Source organism: Nannobrachium achirus (genome assembly GCF_963921795.1).
Source record: "Nannobrachium achirus genome assembly, chromosome: 9".
In the NCBI taxonomy this organism is placed as follows: domain Eukaryota; kingdom Metazoa; phylum Chordata; class Actinopteri; order Myctophiformes; family Myctophidae; genus Nannobrachium; species Nannobrachium achirus.
In genome coordinates, this window is record NC_137818.1 from 38,670,499 (window position 1) to 38,697,119 (window position 26,621).

At 41.4% G+C, this 26,621-nt stretch overlaps 1 protein-coding gene across 1 annotated transcript; it reads left to right on the plus strand.

Annotated features, from left to right (window-relative positions):
* The first annotated feature begins 2,824 nt into the window (after positions 1 to 2,824).
* Positions 2,825 to 7,745, plus strand: zfp64 (zinc finger protein 64 homolog (mouse)). Its single transcript, XM_080733304.1, has 6 exons — positions 2,825 to 2,941; positions 3,179 to 3,340; positions 3,957 to 4,103; positions 4,860 to 4,922; positions 5,136 to 5,387; positions 5,645 to 7,745. Exons 1-6 carry the CDS (start codon positions 2,920 to 2,922, stop codon positions 7,042 to 7,044), a joined length of 2,046 nt encoding a protein of 681 aa, XP_080589430.1. The 5' UTR covers positions 2,825 to 2,919; the 3' UTR covers positions 7,045 to 7,745.
* The last annotated feature ends 18,876 nt before the right edge of the window (positions 7,746 to 26,621 follow it).

Below are 26,621 nucleotides of genomic sequence, written 5' to 3' on the forward strand. Positions count from 1 at the left end.
TTCCTCTTCTTACCCTGAAGTACTGAACAAATCAAGGCTTATTAATATTACATGGATACATGTAACTTGTCAGTCACACATTTATCTAGAACGTTTTCTTTTTTTTTCTTCCATAAAATCTTGAGGGGCAAATTTTCTTTTAGACCAGAGGTAATGAAAAACTGTCTTCATGAGTGTGAACCATGAGGGGGGCCCCTGTTTGGCATGTCTGTGTGGCCCCTAGAACACAAGCACTGGGTAGGGATCCATTTGTGGGTCACAGACACATTTTATGGGTCCCTTAATTATTTGTTTAATACATTTTTGTATTGAATTATTATTATTTTAAAACATTTTCAAAAAAATAATTGATAATTGAGTAATTTCAATAATGGAAGAAATTCCATAAATTAGAAAATAAATATTTAAGAAGTAGTGAAAATATCGGATCTACAAGCTCACAACGCGGCGTGAAGCGACGCGTTGTGAGCTTGTAGGTCTGCTATTTTCACTAGTTTGGGTCCTGGGTAAACATCTCATTTCTCTTTTGGGTCACAGGCTAAAAAGTTTGGGAACCACTGCCCCTAGAAAGTGCATGTGTTTTGATTGATTGATTGAAGAATTTATTAGAAGTTTGCAATAGAAAAAAGTACAGTTTCATGACAGTACAAATCACTGGTACAAGGTCAACTAAAAGGAGATCCTAGAAAGCCGAGGCTTATTTCCACAGGAACCACACTTTAAGTATCTCATATAACATTGAAAGACAGACGGATAGAACATAGTACTTTATCTAGGATAATATCAGTTTCAAAAGCATAACATCAAATACAAAAGGCAGAATACAAAGAAAAAAGGGGGGGGGGGAGCATGGGGGCTTAGTCTATTTACAAGTCACGGGTAGCTGCTGTCTGAAGGTGACTTTTCATACCAATTTTGAAGGAGGCTAGGGATTTGCTCTCCTTTAGGGCTTGTGGAAGGGCGTTCCACATGTTGATGGTATAGCAGGAGAACGAGTTAGCGCCTTGTTTAGTGTTAAATCTACGCTGATGATGATTAGTGGAGCTGCCTCTGGTGTTATGATCGTGAACATCCTTGACCTTTAAGAAGTAGTTTGTCAGGTACATGGGAATCTTGGAGGTGTAGTGTATCTTGTACACCAGGCCCATTGCAAGATGCTGTACTCTGTCAGCTACTTTGAGCCACCCCACGCTTTCGTGGTGATGCTCGGTAAGGTGGGTCAGAGGAGGGAGACCAAGCACAACCCTAATTAGTTTGTTTTGGGCTGTTTGGAGCTTTAGCTTTAAGGCAGCTGGGGCGCCGCGATACCAGACAAGGACTCCGTAATCAATGAGGGGCCCAATAAGAGCACCTCCGAGTGTCTTTCGGGATTTAATATTGATCAGCGGGGCAACTCTTTGCAAGAAGCGAATTCGTTGATTGACTTTATTGATTACCTTGGTGGTCATTTTTTCACTGGATAGGTTAGCCTCCAGGATGCAACCCAGGTAGCACATGTGTGATCATGTACACGCATGTGCACGACGTACAAGGTGCATGCCTGTGTGTGCATGTACCTTCCCATTGTCTCTCAAGGATTGCTGCTTCAGCAGTGAGGGAATCAGTGCGGTGCCTCCTTTTATCATACAGGAAAGTCAGTGTAAGGAAATTCCTGCAGCTTCACAGTGGCAAGCAGGCAGTTAAGGGCCCGTCACTGAAAATGGAGCTGCATGTCACTCACTTTCATGGGTTACACTCACTTTGTTCTGGTAAAAAGAGGATTCTCGTTCACTTACCCCAAATCAATCCACGCACTGTTATGTGATGGATGACGTCTGCACTTGAGTGACCTAAAGTAATTGATGAAGGAGCATATATGTTAGGCAAATTGTGCATTTGTTTCATCGCTAACTGACCCAATTTGGGCCAAACTTTAAAGTTCAAAGTTCTACACAGATACTAAGCTACGGCTGAGTAAAAGTCATGTTATTGTGTTAAAAGGCAGCCTAGGCAGGAGTGTGCGTGCAACTTTTCCCCTCCATTTTAAGATAGTTCCGGAAGGTCAGCACTCAGCACCTCACCAACGGGGTGAGGGGGTCATCACCATGCTGGCTTGTGGTGAATATTTTTATCTAAATTAAAATGTTGCCATGGACATACAAAATTTGTGGAAAATAATATTACAAAATGTACCACTAACAGAAACCCAAAGATATATAGCTAGGCTAGCCCTGAATGACCATAAAAGGTCAGTAACTCTGAGAATGTTACTCAGAGATAAGGGGGGGTCCTTGCAAATATCAAATAAAACATTTGAGAACCCCTAGTAGGCCTACTAGTTGGGACTCCTCATAATATGCTAGTAAATCAGTATTCTGAAGAAAAAAGTCTTTGCCACCGTCCATGTGTTGCAACATGTACACATGTTGATGGCCAGGAAGCCAGCAGCCTCATTATTGACTTGAGCATAAATTAATGTACGGCAGTATACACCATTGGCAATTTGGCATACACACTTGTTTACATTTTGTTACTGTATGTTAACGTTACGTTTACGTTACACATTTCTCTTTTATGAGCTACAAACCTTGATAAAGGAAAGGAAAGTCACGCATGGTTTCCATTCAGATGTTCTCCTCATAGTGTTATGGTTCTCCTGCCCGATAGGTGGCAGTAATGTTCACGAGTTGACAATCCCACTTTTCCCACCGCCGCAAACCTGCCAATGCTGTCGTAAAAACGAGCTATGTTTACAATGTTGCCAAAAGAAGTGAATTATTTGTAACCTTACATTTGACATTAACATGTAGATTTTATCGTCGCGTCGTCAACTATTATGAATTCATGAAAATTGTGCTGGATTTATTTTTGGGTGAGTCACATTTTAGGTGTTTTGGGACCCTGAAAATGAGTTGATCTCCACCAAAACAAGCGTGCAAAATGGCAACATATAACACCGAAGGTAAGGAGTAAAGTATAGTCACACTAAACTAACGTTGTCGATTTAACTATGAATTAAAATGTTTGACATTTCGAAATAACTAATAGTGCTTAAGTCATAACAATCAACATTATTGTTCTGCATGTAAAGGCCTGCGTCAAATCAGTTAATATTTAATGCATGTATTAGGCCATAGCATCTTGTTTAATTACATGTTCTTTTTTCATGCCCTCACCTCTGTTCCCCTATCATTTGCAGCAGGACATTCTGTTGTGGTGGAGGTGAGCCCAGATATCCACATCTGTGGTTTCTGCAAGCAACAGTACAATAATTTCGAAGTCTTTCTTGCCCACAAGCAAAATGACTGCCCTATATCCACCCATGACATATCAGCCACCACTGTGACACCTTCTCTTACAGGTATGGAATCTGTTTCAAGCTGTAGACCTGATCCTATCATTTAGCTCAGGGGTTCTCAAACTTTTTTAGGCTGTGACCCCCAAAATAAACATATTTGAATGGGGACCCCCACCCTGACAAGCACTTGGAATTGTAGGTATTACATTTAATGTGACTCGGTTCCACAGATAAATATTGTGAAAATAGCAGATCTACATGCTCACACCAATGTGAGTAAATTTTCACAATGTTCGCCTCTCGCTTACTTCATATTTGACAGTTTGGCCAGTTTAGTATTAAAACAGTCTTGAAAGTCCTTAAATTGACACTTTATAAATGTGCAGATACCATGTATACACTTATACTGTGTGTTGGTTTGTTTACCATTGAGTGAGAAAAAAAATGACATTAAGCTAATCATCAGGGGACCCCGCAAAATATTTTGGGGACGCCACTTGGGGTCCTCACTCCCCACCCCAAGTTTGAGAACCACTGATTTAACGCTTAGGTTTATGTCTGACTCTGTACAAGCCCACTATGTATTGCAAATCTGTTAGTTTTCCAATGCAGTAACCCACCTTTTGGTATGGACCTGTCACCTGCTTGAAGTCAAACATCTGCTGTTCTTTCTGATCAGATTCCAGCACAGAGTTTGTTTTCGAGGAAACCTATCAGACATGCGTCATGAAAGGTGTCAAAAAGATCTTGACCAAAGCACAGAAGACACCTTCTAAAAAATTAAAACCAGCACTCACTTCAAAGAGGCACAGCTGCTGTTTCTCAGGTGAGTTCCTTCAAACCAGCTTCCAAGCAGGATCAGACTCAGAACCTTAGGCCTACTTATAAATACTATTTGATAGTACCAATTGATATTGTATTTTATCATTGATTAGTCACCTTTACAACAAGGTATAACTAGTAATGACTGTGGAATGAGCGACTCACCTAAACGTGAGGGTAGCGCCCCAATAGGCTTCTGTTGGTAATTGCTGTCATTTTGAGTGACCTGCCACTGCCAGTCACACACCTGTGACTGGCACCTGAGCGGGTTCTGCAACTGTGTTGAGTTTGTTTGCGCTCCAAGCAGCAACACACATGGAAAGATGCCCGTACAATAGGGCAAGTGGAAGCTGATGTTCTGTTATGCAGAGTGTCAGCCCTGGTACCATAACCCATTTCCAAACGTAGGACCAAGTTCTGTGAGACTGGTGAAGTCACAGACAGACTGCAAAGTGGACACACCAAGAAAGCCAATTCCTCGACCAGAGGATTTCTTCCAGAGATTTACAGGCAAGATTTGCACAACGGTACCACAGACAGATGCAGACCCATGTTCAGGTGCCAGTCACACACCTGTGACTGACAGGTCGCTCAAAACAAGAGCGATTACCAACTAATCAACGGTATATATACTGTATAAAATACAATACCAATTGGTATTATTGAAGAGGAAAATAATCACCCAAAGTTACGTTTCCAAACTTTTTGTGAGGAGTTTATTTATATATACTGTGTATATATCATATCTCCTCTGTTCCAGGTTGCACTTTTAAGACGCAGTATGGCCAAAAAGACATGGAGCGGCATCTCAAGACTCATACGGGTATGTTGATGACAGCTGAGTGTTTTACAGCGTTGCCCCTTCAGATGCAAGCCATCTAGGAGAGGGTCTGTCTCTGTGGTCTGTTTGTGGTTCATTTAACTCCCTAACTTCTGGAACGATTTGAGAATGCACGTTATTGGTTGAACTATGGAGATGCAAGATTTCTGCCCTACAACAACGATATGTTCTTCTGCCTGTGTTGCTTGTCTTCAGGTGAGAAGCCGTATGAGTGTGAGCTGTGCCACAAGCGCTTCAGCCGGCGAGACAAGCTCAACATGCACAGCCGCTCGCACACGGGAGAGAAACCGCACAAGTGTAAATACTGTCCCTACGCGGCAGCAGACAGCAGCAGCCTGAAGAAGCATCTCCGCATCCACTATGACGAGCGGCCCTTCAAATGCCAGATCTGCCCTTATGCCAGCCGCAACTCTAGTCAGCTTACTGTTCACCTCCGCTCTCACACTGGTGGGTCCTTAAACATCCTGCTGGTCTCACAACGTTCTAAGAGTTTGGGGTGTCCGGGTTTTCAGGGGTAAAGTTCCTGCCCACCACTGTGGAGACTGAGGTTTGAGTCATCCACAGTGCCTCGAGGTTGACCAGGCACTCCAACAAACACAATTGGGAAGCCAATAGGGTAGGCCAACTCCTACGGGTTGGCCAGTCACCTGTTCAGAAGCGTGTGTAACATGCATTCAAATAATTTAAAGTTCTTTCATTTCCAGGGGATGCACCGTTCCAGTGCCAGGAGTGTGATGCAAAGTTCAAAATCAACTCAGACCTGAAGAGGCACGTTCGGATTCACTCCGGCGAGAAGCCATACAAGTGTGACTTCTGTGAATACCGCTGTGCCATGAAAGGTAACCTGAAATCCCACATCCAGATCAAACACGGCACTGACAACTCCTTCCGCTGCCCCGACTGTGATTTCCAGTGTGCCAACAAAACCTCCCTGCGGCACCACTCGCGAGAACACCAACCCACACAGCCTATCCAGTGCTCCAAGTGCACTTACTCCTGCTCCAGCAAAGGGGCGCTCAAAGTCCACGAGAGGATCCATTCAGAGGAGCGTCCATTTCGGTGCGAGTTCTGTAACTTTGCCTCCAAGCAGCGTAGTAACCTTGTCATCCACAAGAAGAAGTGCCACTCGGATAAGCCAGAGAAAGGTGGTGGTGGTAAAAGTGGAAGAGGAGGTTTGAAATCTGGGGGAGGGGATTCTCCCAAGCCCCTAGGCTCGCGGTACCGGGCCAAGCTGGAGGCAGCACGGGCCTTCCGCTGTAACGTATGTGACGCCTCATTTGTCAGGGAGGATTCCCTGCGCAGCCACCGCAAGCAACATAGGGACAGCCAGAATACACTGCAGCTCCAAGTCACCACTCAGTCCACTAACATTGAGTCGGGTCCGGCCATGCCCTCGCAGGACAATGTCCAGCTTCAAGTGTCCGTCACAGGCGAGCCTCTTATTGCCTCTTATTGCAATGCAGATCTCAACGTCATCGTCGCCCACCCTCTGGGCCAGGAGAGCTCCTTAATGCAGCCTATCACAGACATCCAGCTAAGCAAGTCTAACATGGTACTGCTAACTCCTGACAGCCAGGACATGGTTGTGAACTCCATGATGCAGCAGGTCTTGGTTGCGCCCATGCCACACCCGGGCTATGCCCAAGCAACAGAGCCCCAGGCGGTGCTCCTGACGCAGCTTGGCCCCGACGACAACAGCAGCCCGCTTCAGCGGGCCCTGCTACAGACTACCATCACCTCACAAGGCTCCAGCGGTGGCACACAGACCTTCATAACCACCTGCTCCGACCTAGAGGGACTCAACGCCTTGATCCAGGAGGGCGGGACCGAGGTCACCGTGGTAACGGAAGGCAACGCTGCCTTGACAGCCATGGCTGCAGCTCCCGCTGCGTGCAGTTTGCCGGTGGATGTGTCCAAACAGACCGCCTCCGCGGTGCACAAAGACAGTGCCTTGCCCTGTGGTGATGGTGGCTTGCTGGTGCCCGACATCGGCATGGGCAGCCACGGTGTGGTCATTCACAGCCTTCCACTGATAGTGTCTGCCCAGCAGCCACAGCAAATTCCACTAGAACAGCTCTCCACTCAAACCCTCTACTCAGAATAGCATGCCTACTAGGCAAGGCATGCCGCAAAGACTCTGGGTACGGGGGTTAATAAGCTATATTAGCATATACTGTAGTAGTTGCATCATAAGCTATTTTTCATGAGGTCATATCATGAGGCCTTCGAATATGAACGCCAAGGCTTAGACATTGACTGTGCAAGCTATTAACAAAGGTAATGACAGCTTCAGAAACCCACTCATCGTCCACCACAGTGACAACGCTCTTGTTGTTTCTATGGGGAACATGATTCTGTTTTAGATTTTAGAATAATGAATGGAGATGGTAGCGCCGTAATCCAAGACACAATATTTGTTTTTCATTCCATGAAACAATGGGATTCAAATAAACATGTAGGCCAATCACGAAGTGGACACGATGCGACACGTTGCATGTAGATGGTCTATTTTCACTATTTTATATGCTGGACATAGATTTATTATTTTTGCGCTCTTTCTCTCTCTTTTTTAATTTGTCATTTTGTGTTCTTGTCGTGGAGGCATCACAATTTAAATATGATTTGTTTTCAAACTATAGTGTAATTTCTGCCTTGGTTAGAATAACATACTGTCAACACTTAAGTCAAAAACGTGTTATTTTTGTCAAACAACACACCACACAGCACTTTGTTGCAGAAGCATAAATTAGGTTTTGGGTCAAACAGAAGTGGTGTTGAATGCAATAAATAAAACCATTGCTTGTTTCTCAAATTCAATCCATGACATGCAGTTCTCCTATTTGTCCAGAGGGTGGCAGCAGAGCATGGGGAGGCGATACAGTTTGCCTCTGTATTTGATGTTTCAGGCCTCAGATAATGTTATGATTAAATTGTTAAAAGTTTGTGTTTCCCACTGCAGTTGCTCTTGGCCATTTTGAAACTTGGACACAGGCAGGGGCGTCACACCAAATTCTGGGCCCTGGGTACAAGGATTCACTGCGGGCCCCCCATGAATGTTAACTATTGAAAAATAGCAGATATACAAGCGAGCTTGTATATCTGCTATTTTTGAAAAATCTTGAAAATGTGTGCAAGAAACCTATGTCAAGGACCCCCAAGATGATATATACTGTATTTGGCCACGGACCCCGATCTCAAAATATTTAGTTCCAGGGACCCCCAGAAGCAAAATTTGAGTTAGAAATGTGTGCTTAAAAAATACATAATTCAAAGATTTTCACACATTTTCACAACTTTTCAAAAATAGCAGATCTACAAGCTCGCAGCGCGGCACTCGGTGCCGCGCTGTGAGCTTGTATATCTGCTATTTTTCAATAGATAAAGTTATTAGGGCCCCTCCACCTTGGGCCCTGGTAACTCAGTCCCACTTTCCTACCCCTTGTGACGCCCCTGGACACAGGTCCCATTAGCAGAAGCATTAGAGTTCACATCATGGTCTTTGGTTTCGCTCAGCTCCTATAGTAGACTTGAATAGAATGCCCGTTGATATTGCTGGTGAGCTATTCTGACTATTTCTAAAATCAAGAACTTTATAAGTTATTTTATTATAGTGAAGAACTTTTTGAATGGCAAAATGTAAAGGAAAACATGTTGAATGGGTTAGGGTTGGACAATCATTATCCTCACAAATGTCAATCTCTTTTTCTGATACCAGGACATTTAGGAAAGAAGATAATTCTTTTTTTCTTTTCCCCCTTTTTAACTCATGGTAGGGCTTTGCTGATGGAAAATGATTCTCACTTCAGTTCAAAAGACAGTTTATTAAAAAACAAAGTATAAAAATAATTTGAAACCCATAGATGACATGATATTTTTATGTGATAACAATAAATTTACCCCCATTCATTCGGATGGGGACCCGTTTCGAAACGGGTCCCCATCCGGAATCAATGGGGGTAAATTTACTCGAATCAAATTTTTGTCTTAGGAATGTGACAAAAACCAAAAAATATTATTGAACTCTACTCTCCATGGCGTGACTAATCAATAGAAAAAAAAAGTCATTTTGGGGGTGAACTACTCCTTTAAAACCCTTTCTGTACAAGAGCTCTGCCAATCGGAGTGGAGGAAAGGTCATCTGGAGGTGGAGCATATTATACAGTAAAATGATAATAATGATGACGTGAGAAATCCCATTTTGGGCAGCATGTGGGCTCTTTTATGCACGTAATCTGTATTATTTGTGAAATTCCATTTTGCATGAGCCTATGTGTACGGTGACCAGATGTCCCAGGGTTTTTTTTTATGATAAAAAATACAGCTTGAAAATATGGTCACCTTGTTATGTGGGAAAAGCAAAAGCTGCTCTCTGATGCTTCTCTTTGATCTATTATCTCACAGACTTCCAGGCACTAATTCCAAGCACCCTTGAGGAGGTAGGTTAGCCCCCCCCCCCCCCCCTCTCTCTCTCTCTCACACACACACATTCTGCATCATAGCTGGGTTTAAGTGCTTTCTCTACAGGCTACAACAAATACGTGCTCCTTCCTGAAGCTTTGCTCAGAGGGTGGCTTTGAACGGTTGGATGGTGTCATATACTTGATAATTTCATCACAAATTGGATTGATGGGTTTTGGGTGTCAAATGTAATGATGGGTGTGATATGTTAACATTATGTTAAATGAATGCATGGTAGGGGGTTTTTTGGGTATATTTGGAGGGGGGGTGGGGCTGTCCCACTGCATCATAAAATCCTAGAGTTCTGTTTTCAGTAAAGGTGTTGAGGTCCAAGGGCTTTGTCAGATAGGTAACAGGAATGTTAAATGTATCTCTTGATACTGTATGGCACTACTCAGTTCCTTCCTTCCTGTGTTTGAGATGTCAGCCTTTGAATGGGGTCATAAATGTCTTCCCAAAAAGCAATTTCCACTCACAGCTGCCTAAAGAAATCGTATTTTGTGATGCTTTCCTTCTGCCTATAAACAGATCCAGAGAGGTCCAGGTGATGGGAGGGAGAATGACCAGCCCTATCGACCACATATGAACATTAGTAACATAAGGTAAATGCTCTTGATAGTGTGAAAGGTCAATGGGCTGTAAAACAAACTTTACGGGCAAAAGTTTTATAGTTAATTTTAGGCCTAGAATTATTGAATGCTTTAACCAGTGAAAAATAGCAGATATACAAGCTCACAGCGCGGCACCGAGTGCCGCGCTGCGAGCTTGTAGATCTGCTATTTTTGAAAAAGTCATGAAAATGTGTGCAAATCTTTGAATATATGTATTTCCAAAGCGAACGTTTGTAACTCAAATTTTGCTTCTGGGTGGTCCCTGGAACTAGATATTTTGAGATGGGGGTCCGTGGCCAAATACATATCATTTTGGGGGTCCTTCAACATGAAAAAGTTTGAGAACCACTGACATAGTAGTCTCTCAAGAACAGACTAACTGAGCTCCAGTGAAGTGAAAGGAACTTTTCTTTGACGATGGCTGGCCAGATTGCTGACATAGAAACATAGGTTTTTCCAAAAACTTTAAGAAGGATTCAAAAGACACTTATAGAATCAGGTCAAAATTCAAATTTTCATGATTTTTCAAAAATAGCAGATCTGCTGTGAGCTTGTATATCTGCTATTTTTCAATAGTTAAGGCATAAAATAATAATACACTATAATGTGTAAATGGGTTTAATTTCACTCTTCTCAGAGATAAAGTTGTGCATCATTTATACAGTCTTGGGAGCAATGCCAAGATGCTTTTAGAAACCTTTCTTCACCTTCATGATGGTTTCCCACTTGCAATCTATCACATTGTCTCTTGTTTTGTGTTGGATTATTGCAGGAATACATTTTCACTGTTGTTTTGTTTGCACACAACATGCCCTCCCATCCTGAATGCCTTAATGAAATTAACTGGTGGTTGGCCCAGAATTGACATGTGCTTGTTTTCCGATGCTAGCATCTTTTCACTCTGACACTATTGACATTTAAATTGATTTTTCATTCCTTATGACACTACGGTATTTTCTATTTGTTCCTATTCAACTGTTATTTTTATTTTTTTTCGTCTGCGTGATACAATTAGAAATACAGAAGATAAAACCTCATTTGATGGCCAAGTGGATTTAAAGACAAATGAATTTGCTCAATGTGTTTGAATGAGCACATTGATTCAAATGTAGCATGTTGTGATGTGGCCTATTAAGTTAACTGAGCTGAGTGATTACCTGTTTGATTCTATAGAATCCTTGCTAATCAATCAAGTTGAACCTTTTTTTTTAACTAACCATTTTGTCCTGAAAGTATTGCCTCCTAGATTTGGCATTTGAGTGTTTAGGGTGTTGTTTTTTTGTCTTTTTGTCTATCTTGGGTTGTCAGGAAGCATTACCCTGACAGGGTCTTTTGTTGTTGTTTCTTTAAGATTGAAAGCAGTGGTTTAAAAGCAGTCCTCAGGGGGCAGAAAAATAAGTATAATTTTGAGCCAATGGGGATGGCCACAGTGAGCTGGCCAAAGCCTATAAAAGTCCTTTAATGGTCAAAGGAATGCTACAGTATCTCCCGTAGTCCTTTGAAACACAAACAGAAGTAGTGGCATTATTACAACGTCCTTTATAACGATGTGTGTCTCACTGTTTGGAAATGAGCGCCCAGTGTGATCTTGTGAATGCAAATAACCAGCTATCAGCTTTTGTGATTCAGTAACAAAGACATTTTGCCATTGTTTTATTGTCCTGTTTCTGTGCCACACTACCCATAAACAAATGAATGTTTGCATGTTTTGACCATGCACACACATGGTGCCATGGATTGAAGGAGGAACAATTACTCAATTGTTTGTCGATATACTCCCATTTCTGGGAGATATAGTTTGCGTTTGCAGTACGAGCTGAGAGTTGGGTTAAAATATTTGGCAAAATATTTACTTTGCCTGTGCTATCAGATCCATCCTCAAGCTCTACAGGGATGTTTTTTTGTTTATTGTATGCATGGTTTTGTGACAACCTCTGATTATTTTCACGTCGGCGTGTTGCTCTGTATCATCTCGGTCCACAGTGGAGGGACAGTACAGTCACAGGTTTCTGTGGTGGGAAAGTCCTGATCTGGCGAAGCCCGAACTGGCGAACAGGGGAAGAGTTTATGTACTAGTTTAAGAGCAAGCAAACCTTTCCAAATGCCCTTATAGAATGTTTTGCTTTTGTTCTTTTCTTTTCTGGTTTACTTTTAGTAGCACACCATTTTAAAAACATGTGGGTGTATCATTTTACCCATTATTTTTATTTTATTAACATTTTTCATATATGTTGAGCATCTATTCTACAGTGTATCGTTTAACCCAATTATATATATCATTGTCAAATAAGCCTTTTTAAAAATTTGGAAATTCTGTTGGTTGCAACAGATGGCAATGAGCAAGCAAAATATTTTCTTTGTTCACTCATGCCTTATCCTAAGAAAACAAACATGATGGAAATCTGATCTTTACACATGGGTCATTGTGCGTGTGCGTGCGTGCGTGCGTGCGTGCGTGCGTGCGCGCGTGTGCACGCGTGTGTGTGTGCACATTCGTTTTGTGGGTGCTTACTGCTTACCATGTCTGCTTAATGTAAATTCATGTTACTGGTACCAAATGTAACTTGCACAATCATGGGAAGAGGCAGGGTGGATTTTGGGTAATTAGCAATGTGAGTGCAGTCTTTTCAAGTGAACACTCAACAGAACGGACCTACGTCAGTGTCTTTTATTGTGCATATTTTACTGAGAACCTTAGTGGCTTAAGAAGAATCTTTTGTTCCCCAGTTTGAAAACAACAAAAACACTTTTGTACCACCTGCTGGCATGGATACCAATGTCCTTTCTTCACGTATAAAATCAGTTTTGTTCACACAGGGACACAGTTGAAGAAGTACTCTTTCTTGTTGAAATGATTCAGAATGATTATTGTTTCAGTTTACTACTATTATTATTGTCGTTGATGTTGTTGTTGTACAATTATTATGTACAGTGGTGTGGTTTTGTAAGGGTAAAATGCATAAATAATATTTAGTTCGAACAATACATAATTTCAGTGCCTGTCTGCCTTGATTCCAGTTCTCCATCTTATAGTAGACGTTGTAGGTAACCAGTCTTCACCGGAGCGAGGCGAATTGTTGTTTTTATCTTGAGATGGTATGGTGTTTCTCAGGAAACGCCATACCAAATGAGGTGGCAATGAGCACAATTTGAAGATAAGATTGTGGTGTTGTGTGTTACTATTGAAATAACAAAATAACATCATTCCAGCTGCATACTTTCCAAGGATTCCTTAGATCAGGTTATCCCGGGCCTTTGTCACAGTCATGTCCACCCAACGCTGTGGATTTAAGTCATAGCCTGTCCGTAGTTTGCTGTTTGTTTGACCCTATAAGGGCATGAACCCGGGCTGATCCTTCATCTGAGGACAAAGCTTATGTTTGCCGTGACATCATAAATGCCTGTGAAGAGAAAACAATGGCCCGATGAATTCTGTTGGAGAGTCGGGCACAGTGCACAACAGGCACGGATAGACATGTCCCAAAACCTTTGGCAAGACAAGAACCCAGTCCACACCTTGACCAAACACAGAGAGCTCCCAAAATGAAGGGCCATCTACCTTGGCCTTTAAAGTCCCATTTATACTTTGACGTAGGATGGTGTCCTGCGCCGAAAATAGCTGATGGAGTATAAATGAGTACTCAGCACGTTTAGCCATAAGCTCAAAGACTCAAATAAGCACCTGTGATCTTCGGGAATGTTTATTATGTAAGCTCTGCAAGCTTTTAGAGATAGAGACAGGGGTTTGCTCCATCGGGAAGAAAGTTAAGACTCATTGTTTTTTATAGGCTGCCTGGAATGTATTATTTAGAACTGTGGACATCTGCTTTATTAGCATAATGTGATCCCATCCCTCCCCCAGCTATAATTCTGCTGGTGGTCTGATTATGTTTCATAGTGTTACCAAGATCTGTTAAAAGATTGTGAATCTGCAGGTTTTTGCATATTTTAAGATGTGGTAGTTTCAAGCTGCATGGGGCCGAATTTACAACAATGATTGAGAAAACGTGAATGAAGTGTTTTCAGAGTGTATGTATGGCATTTCAGTTTGACTGCATAGAGATTAGAGCTAAATGAATGAGTGACCGAAGGGATCCCTCTGTTTTTGGTATCCTGCAGGTTATTGGTGTGAATTCCTCAGAGCCATTCTCCTGTCATTAAGGATGCATCCCACCCATGCACACATACTGGCTCATGGATTACCATTACCATTGTTAGGCTAATAACAGTGTGGCTTTTTAAAATCTAGTATATTATGAATGCACGATTACTTCAAGATTAGCTATTTTTCCTATGTAAATGTCATGGAAATGAATTGTTGACATGAAAACAAGATGTCAGATTACATTTGCAATTCAAAATGATTTAGCTACGTCAAGAGAAGTTTTGCAGACTAATTGTTTAAACAAAATAACTCTCAGCTCATGGCATCACTCTTCTTCCCGTTAGGATATCTTCATAGCAGATAATGAATTAGTTCAGAAGCATTCACCATTTCTCCAAAGCATTGGGTGATATAGCTCCAACATATATCATCTATTAAATAGGCCAAGCCAATGTAACATAACACCATTTGGTGGAATGCACTCAATCATGCCTATTGTTTCTGGCCACATACAGTTCCTCTCTGTTAGATAAGTAAGCACTGACCACAGAGATAACAACAATGCCTTAAGAGCATGGATGAGACAATTAGTGTCAACATCTCAGTTTGTGAGATTTCCACTTAGATTAAGTTCAGTCAGAGGTGGTCACTTGGATGAAACGGAGGGAATATTAATCGTTTCATTTATTTCATCAGATTGTTTGCATTGCGTCCACGTTCAACTATATGACAGTAAACGTAATTGTGGTGCCCAAAATACATAAGTATTTTATTGTATTTTAATATCTAGACTTTTTGTACAATCAAGCCAGTCTCCGATATCCCTTCAGGTTTTTAACTGGAGACTCACTCACAGTAATCAGACTGTTTGCCAGCATACTTGTAATGAGGTATGCCGGTACTATGGGGTGAGTCAAGCAGACGTTTGATTAGCAACGTTTTTGAATGGGCAGCACAAACATTAAGGCAGGGTAGCTGTGAGTCAGCGGACAGAAGAAGAATCCAGTTCATTGGTCCGTTACTTGAGTTGAAAGGAAAGGGAGGAAGTAGGTAGGAAGATTTGTCACCAGCAGATTTCTGTCTTTTGGGAAGGGGGTGGTCTGTACACAGCTCAGGAATGTGAAAATTAACCTCACAAAGGCCTGGGGTCAGGGAGCTTTTTGTTTTATTATTGTTGTTCACAAAATCATGACATCAAATGATAGGAAATGGCACAACCATCACTTATGCGATGAAGAGTAATGGTAGATTTTGATTGATTTCTTCATATTTTACATTTAAATAATTTCATATAGCCGATGTAATATTTGAGACGATTAAGTATTGCCCAATCTCAAATAATGCAAGTAAGAATGGGCACACGGACAGCTTTCACAGTATCACATGTAATACTAATACTATATGTTCTAATATCATTAAATATGAATAAATATAATAAAATACCTAAAATATGTCCGACCAATTACCAAATCTAATCCCAGCTAAAACTCAGATCTGTGCATGAGTCTTTCAGAATCATCTCTATTGTCACATCACAGGTTCACCGGTGTAAATAACCTTTGTACAAGCTCTGTCGTTTTTGTTGTTTAGGGGGCAGGGAGAGCAAGGAGAGAAAGATGGGGAAAAAACAGAGAAATGTCAAGGATAGGCAAAAAAGTATTTAAAGTCCGACTTCACCACTTTTCAACCTATCTTCGATAACATAGGGGGGGAAATCGACTCGTCTGTGTCTCTTAGGAGGGCTGTGGATTTTTTTAAACAAGATTTTTAAAACAATATTTAGATTTTTATTATCATGAGAACAATGGCTTACATTATAACATTGGAACTTTTCAGGATTAGCAAGCCTCCAGTTTCTATTAGCTTGGATTCCCCATCGATGATGTCACTGGCAGACGGGTTTCTGACCTGCCCACAGACCGAGTAGAAATAAATTGAGCTATTTTATCATGAACATTAGTGAGGACCAATTACCGGTATATGAAGATAGGTTGAAAAGTGATGAAGTCGTCCTTTAAGTATTTCTGGGGTCATGGTCCCTGTTTTGATAATTATGTACACTAACATTCCAATAGTTTAGCACAAAACGTTACTTTATCCCAGTTCTAGTGAATTAAGTATATCTACATTCCTCCTCACAACGCTTTTGAGGCAATCATCATCAGTGGTGCTGATGTATCCATCTGCGCCTACGAAGGGGCACTAATCCTTGACAACTGTGCCCCTCTGGCATCATATCTGTTGCACTGCTGGTTGTGTGATACAATGGACTCCCCTCCTTTGTGCTTGAAATTGTTTTAATTAGCCTCTCAGTGGGGGTTGGGTTTCAGACATAAGACTGACTCAATGGGATTGTCAAAATCACAGGAGCATGATCCTACAGGCCTGGAGATGACACACGTGGTGCATACAGACAATGGTCTGTATTCACAAAATAGTTGATAATAACTTAAGATCAGTGTTTCTTATTCAATGGAGAGTGGAACAAAAACTTGCCGGCTTCTGGTATTGTTGAAGTGCAAAAATAAGTAGATTATTAAAAATATATATATTTTATACCATTATTAGCCCTATTCACAGCCCGCCCACTCAGCAACTTCCTGGTGCTGACGTCAGTTTAGAAGGGGAAACTATAACAGAAATAGCTGGACTTAAAGCCAACAAATCATTATTTCGAACGGTAAAGTAAATTATAATGCTTTGTGCCTTTTACTATCTTGTGTTCTTGATCATGCTAGCCGTATTTTATACTTTACTATTCGGAAATTTCTGTGTTAACTCTATGGGCTTTTAGCAGGGTTTTACCCTTCAAAACGTGACTTCAGCACCAGGGGGATGCTGAGTGGGCGGGCCGTGAATAGGGCTAATTGCGACCATAGGTCGCTGTTTGCCATCTGAACCGTCGCAGCTTGTCTGTATACGTCCGGACGTGTACACTTTTTTACGGTCTATGGGTTTGCCGCTCTGACATCATGCTCTGATGTCACTGTGATCTCAGGGGAACCACTCTAACAGAATGGGTTTGCCGCTCTGACATCATATCGATCTCCATATATGGGTACCAGGGGTCTCCATATATGGGTAACTGGTCCGATATACATCACTGGCCAGGTGGCCAAGATATGGTGCAACTCGCTTGTCGCCCTGAGGCGTCTTACTAGTTTAAATAACACTTACATGTGGGTGAAATGCTTAGTTTATAGGCTACTTCTGATTTATACTATGATGGTGTTATAAATCTAGTGAAATGCTGTATATACTGTATAATGTATTTACCAATACAATATATCATAGAGATAAGTGCAGTGTATTTGAAATTCCAGCTCTGGTGCTGTTGGATTGGAACCCCCGGTCAGCAGAGAATGTTAAAGTGGACAATATATAAATAGACAATGAGTCCAAAAAATACTGGTTTTCTCCCTCCATCTGTCACCTGCCATATTGATTGCTAAACCTTTAAACCTGTTGGACTTGCTGGCCCATATTCCTTCACTAAACAAATGCAATTATGTGACATGCATCTCTTTGCATAGCATTTCCAGTTCAACTCCAAATCCTAACTATGAGCAAAGCAAAGAGTTTGACCACACTGAAAGACTGAACTGTGTGTGTGTGTGTGTGTGTGTGTGTGTGTGTGTGTGTGTGTGTGTGTGTGTGTGTGTGTGTGCGTGTGCGTGTGCGTGTGTGTGTGTGTGTGTGTGTGTGCGTGCGTGCGTGCGTGCGTGCGTGCGTGTGTGTGACGTACGCGTGTATTAGACCATAATGTGTAATAGTAGATAAGCCATAGAAGCTTGTGTCTCCAAAACTTCTGGTATGGACCACTTGGACCTCCCAGCAGCCTGCAAGAGGTGACAAGTAGCCAAGCCGTTATGTGATCCATGAGGATCATGTGACTACTAAAATGCCACTATAATCCAATATCCATGTCTGTTTTGTGGGTCCCATTCCAGAACTCCATTTAGGGAATCCCTGTGGTATGCAACCCAAAGTCAGTGATCCTGCTTTACTGAATGGTGCTAGGTCTTTATCATGTGAAGAACAGGCAACGTTTTTTTAACCCTTTTTTTTAACCCTGGCGTAAAGGTCTCAGTTGATTACCCATTTTCAAAAGATTTCATGGAAAAAACGAAATCACACCCAGTGTGAAGTGAGCAGTGCCTTTAGTGACCACTTATAACCACTTATAGTTATAGTTATAGTGCTCAGTGTGAGCAAGCCCTTTAGTCTGCTCAACAGCGCCACTTGAAGGTAGGTCACCCAGCAGTATTGCAGTGGTTGAAGCCGTACTCAAAAGAGTTAGAGACATATGGACAGACAGACACACTCGGTCAGTGCTGAGGCATATATAGGCATATATATATATATATATATATATATATATAATATATATATATATATATATATATATATATATATATATATATATATATATATATATATATATATATTATACCGTATATCCAATCTACAAGCTCACAACACGTAATAATGCTGCGCCTTGTGAACTTGTAGATTGGCTAGTGTAGCTGTTTGTGGTATGTTGAAGTATATAGTGCTTAAGTGGTTAGCTAACTAGCCCATAGATAGCTCTGCGGATATGCAGTGACAAAAATAAACTTAGTTTGGCCTTTTATGTAGATACCCCTGCCCCCTTCCAAATTCACCTCTCCCAAGTCAAATACACCCATCCCCCTCCTCTCCTCACCCGGCCCTATGGGAGGAGGGGTGGGTGGAGAGATCCCAAACCATCTGAATACCTTTTCACTAAGTGGTCAGAGTAGAGTAGAGCATTTATTCCCCCGTAATGCATTCCTTTTCAAAAGAGGATGCCATCACTACGCAACACATGGAATGCAAGCTGTGTTATGGGCATTTGAGGCATGCCTGTATGCTTGTGCGAAAACAGAGAAACAGGTGCTCACAACATTCTAACAAACGACAGTGGCATGAGCAGTAGCCACAGTGGGAGGGAGAAAAGTATTTTGACATATTTGTCTTAAAACCAACTATATCAGCATGTACTCCACAGCATCATTCTTTGAATTCCAGAAAGTGGAGTTTATTCAGACAATAAATGTTCAGAATATCAAAGATTCTCCAGAACCTCCAACCAAAATATACCTTACTAAATAATGCTTGCAATTTGTTTGAATACTTGTTTGAATGTTGAACTGTTTGAATAATTTATTTTGCTACATATACAGTAGCAACATCGAAATGTATGTTCTTTGATAGATTATATCCACTTACATAGCCAACCCTATGCTCAGTAATTTCTTAATCTGTCCTGCTAGACACACCTATGGTACAGTTCAAAGAAGTGCATAAACTACTACACTCTTCAAAGTCAAGGCTTCATGCCATATATTCCAATACCTCTCCCTTATTGCAAGCAGGAGACTGGCACACTTGCTCACCAATTCTGGTTCTGCTCAAAACTAAATCTCTGCAGTCGGGCAGAAACCTCCTAACTCCAAAATGTTCATTTTCGAGAGGTTAGGAGGTTTTGACCGAAGCACTTTTTACTACTTTTCATTGGTTCAATGTTATTTTAACCAACACACAGACGTGAAGGGTGTTCAATAGCCCTAATTTATGCAAAAAAAAAATCTAAAACCTCAAAAATGGAGTTAGGAGGTTTTGGCCAGACAGTGATGAAATTCATTTTGATCGCTTATTTTTATTAGATAAAAAATCACACCTAGTGTGAAGTGAACAGTGCTATTTATGCGTTAATTTCATCATGCATCCCGCTAGCCATTCACATGGCGTCCTGCAAAGCTTGGCCAATGGGACCCTAGGCATACAGCAAACTAAAACTTTTAGCTGTTTTTGCCAAGATATAGGCCATATAGGCTCCCTCCAGGAGCACCGCTCAAAAATATTGAGCCAGATCCACCATTGGCTATGTTTGGATCAGTGGCATTTAATCTCTCTATTAAATCATTTGAGGGTCAAGCCATCTCCTTGTGCACACTGCTCGACTGATCAAAATGTACACTTTTTGGGAGGGGGTTGGGTGGGAGGGTTTGTGTTTGTCTTGTGTGTTTGTTTGTTTTTTAGACTAGAAGGGTTTCTTTTTCATCACTGTTTATCTTATTCTCAAAAAATTATGTTAAAATAGTTTGCTCCCCATGTCCTGGTCAGTTCATGGAAATCTAGATGAAGGTAAACAAGGTTATACCGGTTCTGTGTTGTAATTACACACTTTTGTGTGCAAATAGCTGGCCGCAAGCTGCACTGCGTCTCTGCAGATATATGCCCTCTTGTCAGGACGTTCCTTGATGATTTACTTATTTGTCATTTATGCTGCTAGCCGGTTCCAGGCACTATAAACACGGGCTAATGACGGAAAAATGCAGCTGTGGGACGTCTGAATAGAGAAGCCTACAATTAACAAAGATTAATAATGGTGTGGTCTGATGCTGCCCCTCCTCTATACTGGCTCCCTCAGGCAAAGTTCTGCAAGAGAAGAAAAAAAAGTGTTTGTTTGTTTTCGCCATTCATAGTCATGCTGATTATGAGAAACTGGAGACGTCGCATTCTTGGAATTTGAGGTCTTTCTTCTTCCCCCATTACCTTTCATCGTCAATTCATTTCAAATGTAATAAAAGCACACAAAATGTATAGGTCTTGGAAATAACACAATAAGATCCTCTGTGTATTTTTCCCCATTTGTGACTAAGAGTGTACAAACAGGTCCATTTGGTTTCATTCATTTGTACACTCAAAATTAAATTAGCTCTCAGGATTTTTGAAGGAAGAACTGCATGTGTCACTGTATGTAATCCTGAAAGCCCATTTTACCTACACCCACACATACTTATAATGATGTATAATACTCCATTCTGACACAAGAAGCACTTGTTTATAATAGATACATGTGGAGAGGAAATTATATCCTCAACCGCACTTTAGTATGACAAAGGACATGGGACTTGATCGTTGTGTGGCCTCACTTCCCAGACCCCACCTGTAGCTTGCACAGTATTGATTGCTTGAGAGAGGCCAGCAAAAGTCCACTTCTTCAGTGGTGTTTAATGAAGCTCAACATCCTCTACCAATTCACTCACCATTTCCCCTGAAACTGGACACTCGGGCCCATGTATCAACCAGCAGCACCTTTTCTTAGGAAGCGACTGGAGCATGGAGCGAGAGCATTCGCACCTCTTTTAAGAGCAAGACAATAAGCACAAGACAAATTCCCTGCTGACCAGCTGTGTGGTGGAAAACACTTCCCTTTGTCTGATCCTTCCTACTGTGATATAGGGGCTGTCATATGCTGAGTATTTGTTTGACTGTTGTAGATGGGTTTTTGAAAGCATGTTGGGTGGAACAAAACACATTCTTATGCGTGTGAAAGTCAGCAGAGGAGAACTGGAAGGGTACGAAGGTGAATGTACGCATTATTCCATCCCTCTCTCCCCTCTCCTCATCTTTGATGCGACGGTCAACTTTCTGTGATTGAATCACCTGAAATTAGGATATTGTATATTTACCTGCAAAACAAACTTTGAACTTGAGTGAGTTGTAATTCAATTCATGAACTTGATTTTGTTAAATGATAGACTCACTATGCAGACTTGAAGGCCTTTTCAATGGGTGAAAATGGATGGTTAAGGCTGAAATGTGTGGGTTTTTACACAAATCTATCGTCATCTGCTCTTCACAGTGACTGTATTGTGTTGGGGCGGGGGGCAGATTCTATGCTCTGCCTCTGACACAAAAAGCAATCAGCTAAATGTGGCTTTGTGGTGAGTCTCAACCCCAGGCCTTTCATCCCCTGGACATTTGGACAGAGACACAGACAGGTCAGAGTTAATGACAGGCTGCCATTGTACCTTTTAATGTACTATGTGTTGATTAAAGGCTATTTACCGCTCTCCAATATAGATTACTGTTTTGCATGGTAAAATAAAAACAATGGTAACATCATGGACATTCAATAATTAAATAGTCCAGACAGACTATCACAAACATCTACAGTCTTACTGACCAACAATTGTGCCATAATCAAGAGTATAATAATATCCAAGTTGTCTTAAATTGTTGACCACTTCATCTAACTTTAGTGATGTGCCATATCTGTACCATGGATCATATTCTGCTCTCCTCACAAACTGCTAAGAATGAGCGTTTTCTTTGGAGATGGCTGACTGTAATGGAATACTTGTTAAAAAGAGAAGAATGTGCTTTAATTTGTCAAGGGGATCTGAGCTGACAACTTTAGTAAAGTCCACTATAACAACCTTCCAGGGCCCCTGACCCAGGGAGGGGGCGACCCCTGACCTTATTTGGGCCTCTTTTATGAGGACTTTTTTTCGGCTCCGGCCAGATGGCTAAACTATCAAAGGGTTTTTTTATGAGAAAAATCTGCAGGCAAGAGTGGAGTAGTATATTTATCTCATTGTGTGGAGGACGAAGCCTCTGTAACTTCCGACTCAGTGGGGTTGAGGTGGAATTGAAAACATGGACGGGCGGTGTGAGCATGTGCTTACCTCTACTAGAGATTACTTTAAACATTTTTTCCTGTTGCATTTCCTGTTGCTTTGGTAAATAATCAATTTGGGAGACGAGGGACGAAGGGTGTTTTTGCTAAACATATTGATCCTTCTTTCCATCATTACTTTGGATTTCTACTTTTGTGTCTTAAGCACAGCCATGAACCTCACGTCACCGTATAGGCCTATTACTGATATTTTCCAGTGTTTTGCATCAGTGGGCTCTTTTCAAAGACAATCTTCAAACTGTCCTTCCTTTGTTTGTGTTGTGCTATTGACTCTGTCTTTCATTGCCAGCACTATAAGAGCACCAACAAACAAACCCGCAATATTGATTTGACGTCTGAAACTAAAATAACTACCCTGTGTCATTATGATGCGTTGCATTAGATGTTTCATTCTAAAAGATGGAATTAAATAAATGACTTTCTGTCTATTCTCAATGGACTGTTGTTAAGTAGAACTGTTTCTCTTCCATCCAGAAACAAATGCTGCCTTCTTTATAGGCAGCGTAAAACCATTTTCTAAAATGAAAACTAAATCTATATAATCAGCACCTAGAAACCGATTTGACAGTTGCCAGAGGTCTGAGTTGATCACAAATCAGAGGAATTTTCATGTTTGGAGAGGAGAAGAGTTGTATGTCCCTGGGTCACTATAACTCGCTCTGCTCACGTCACTCATGTGGTGTCTTTATGAGCGATGGGCTGTTTTGTTGGATTAGGTTTCTGGGGAACCATTCATTCCAGGCTCAGGTATAAAAGCACAGCATTGAGTGAACAGAGGGAAGGTAAGACATGTTTATTTACATGTGCTGGCTGAGATGCAGGAAGAAATGTAGGTTTATTATGCACATCCAATATGTTTGTTTGTGTGTTGATATTGTGTGTGGTAATTTGGCCATTTTATGAGCTAGCGACAGTTAAAGCTGCTCTGTCTGTGAAGTCGTGGTAGTAACCTGCTCCAGGATGTAACTGTAATAACACACACACACACACACACACACACACACACACACACACACACACACACACACACACACACACAGCTGTTGTAATCATTATAAGTTTGCGGTCCTCCACAGCGAGCCACCTCACCTTTATGTCTTCTGTTTGACATGGGCAAGCTCAACATCTTTACATCACCAGATTCATCTCACAATCAACCAAAGATTTGATCCCAAAAAATGAATGACTGTTTTGCAGTGACCTTTCTGACAAAAACACAGAATCACTTTTTCCCCCCACTGTATTTCTTTTTTTTTTCTTCTTTTTTTTCAGCTTGTACCCAGCTTGGTTTGCCATACCCACCCTACCCTTCATAACTGGAGTAACCTAAGCTGTCCCCGACCTGGTCGTTTTTAATGTGGCCATTCCTGCTCTTGATTGCACTGGAGCAGGATCTGAAGTCACTGGAAGCAGTTAAAATAATAGGAGCTGACCATGTGTTTGGGGTTATAAGGAGGGGCGTGTTGGCCCCCTGACACCAGGGGCGTCACAAGGGGTAGGAAAGTGGGACTGAGTTACCAGGGCCCAAGGTGGAGGGGCCCTAGTAACTTTAGCTATTGAAAAATAGCAGATATACAAGCTCACAGCGTGGCACCGAGTGTCGCGCTGCGAGCTTGTAGATCTGCATGTATTTTTTAAGTGAACATTTGTAACTAAAATTTTGCTCCTGGGGGGTCCCTGGAACTAAATATTTTGAGATGGGGGTCCATGGCCAAATTCACATCATTTTGGGGGTCCTTCACATGAAAAAGTTTGACCATCACTGACATGGAAATATAGGTTTCTTGCACACATTTTCAAAATGTTTCAAAAATAGCAGATCTACAAGCGCGCAGCGCGGCACTCGGTGCCGCGCTGTGAGCTTGTATATCTGCTATTTTTCAATAGTTAACATTCATGGGGGGCCCACAGTGAATCCTTGTACCCAGGGCCCAGAATTTGGTGTGACGCCCCTGCCTGACACAGACCCCAAACAAGCACTATGGGAACAGTTGCAGTTTGCCTACATATTATGAGAATCTGGAGAATTATAGTTATATCAAATAAAAACAATCAATGGGCTACAATACAATCATTCTTTGAATGGTGCAAAATATAGTTCAAAAAGTTGTGGGAGGTATGATTGTTTTTGTATAATTGCCCAGTTATGCGGAACATAACTTGTAGGCTTGTACACATAACAAGATGCAACGAGTTATGAATTGAATATGTCTCTATTTTATATAGAAAGCACGTAATGTTTAGATTTGCATAAGACAATATATAATATACAGAGTTTCCAACTGGGAATTTGTGTTGACCTGCGCAAAAGGCAAACGCCATAACTGTAACTACAGTGAATCTACAGTCAACGAATATCCCAATAATACGGTATCTGAAACAAACTAATAAACGTGAAACATTTTGTTCTCTTGATCAGGGTCTTAATTAAGGGATGTGAGTTGTCTATCAGTTCAAAGGCAATAATGAACAAACCAGAATTTAAATACAAGAAAAGATTACTTTTTCTACCCAACAAAAAATACATTGAAGTTATCATGAGAGAAACTTCATTTTAATAATAATATTAATATTTCCCCAAAAGTACATCAGTCATTAGTACATGTGGGGTGTTAAAGTCAGTCTGTACAGCCTTCCTGTTTACCTTCCCCTGTGGGGCTCCCTCTTGGGCTCAGCACATGTACACAGTCATGCATGCACACGCACATACTTACCCCCCTCTGCACACTCACACACTTATACGCTACATAGCTGCCCCCACCCATTTTCATTCACAAAGAGATACGTGGTCATGGAGGTGGAGCTAGTGTTGACCCAAATTTGTATGTGTCACTGAAAGAGCACATGAGACGCCTGTGCCGCAGTGAAAGTCACTTGTCAGTCCAAATGATTTTGTCATTGTGCAAACCCACCCAATGTTCTCTGTTTTTCTGCTAGTCAAAGAACAATACTCACACATTCTCTCTTTGACCAAGATATCTGTCATCAATGTTTAATCCGTATGGTTCATACACTCATACAGTGTAAAATGTAACTCTGATGCCTGTAATTGCCACATTACCCATAGGGGTTAGCGAAACAAAAACATTTTCTCTTACAGAACAATGCAGAAAACTATTGTGCATGTTTTCACTTGGAGGAAAGTTTCAGGAAACCTCACTTATGTTACTTTCTTTGTACAAAAGGTTTGGGGACTCTAAAGTGGTCCCCAAACCTTTTTGCCTGGGAACTAGTGAAAATAGCCGATCTACAAGCTCACAACGCCTCGCTTCACGCCACGTTGTGAGCTTGTAGATCGGCTATTTTCACTACTTCTTAAACTTTTGTTTTCTAATTTATGGAATTTCTATGAAATTACCTTTTTGGGGAATGTTTTTTGAAAATGTTCTCAAATATTAATAGTCAAAAACAAAATAAAGGAAACCCCAAAAAAATGAAGGGAAACACTGCACTAAAGTTTGATGACACAAAAGCCCCCTCGGTGTGCAGGCCAGCCCACCCTGCAGATGGAGAGGATCAGAGGCTGTCAGCACACTTAAACGAGCCAAGAGTCGGGGCTCCAGCCCCGTGGGGGAGGACAGCGCATGAATGGAGCGCTTCCACCAGGCTCTATAGCCCCCCGCCGGGCATTTGTAAAATGATTTGTGGCAAATTTGTTTAATCAATATGGATGCGGGGGTTTTGGGATACCTCCTGTGCACTGTTTTCTTTCTTTTTCTCCTCCTTTTTTTTTGTCTGGGGATGCATCAGCGGTCATTATGCAGCATTAAATAGCTTGGAGCTTATGATGCTCAGAGCTACTTTGGCTTGTGGGTGTGCCTGTCTCTCTGTGTGGTTGAGCACAATTACTGAATGGATAGTATACCTGATCAAAGGGAAGTAACCCATCACAAGATGTCAAGCAAGCTTTGCAATTCAAGTCCATAAAATATTAATATACAGTATAATAAATGATTGGAAGGAAGATATCTTATACATTATTTTTCCTCCCTTTTTTA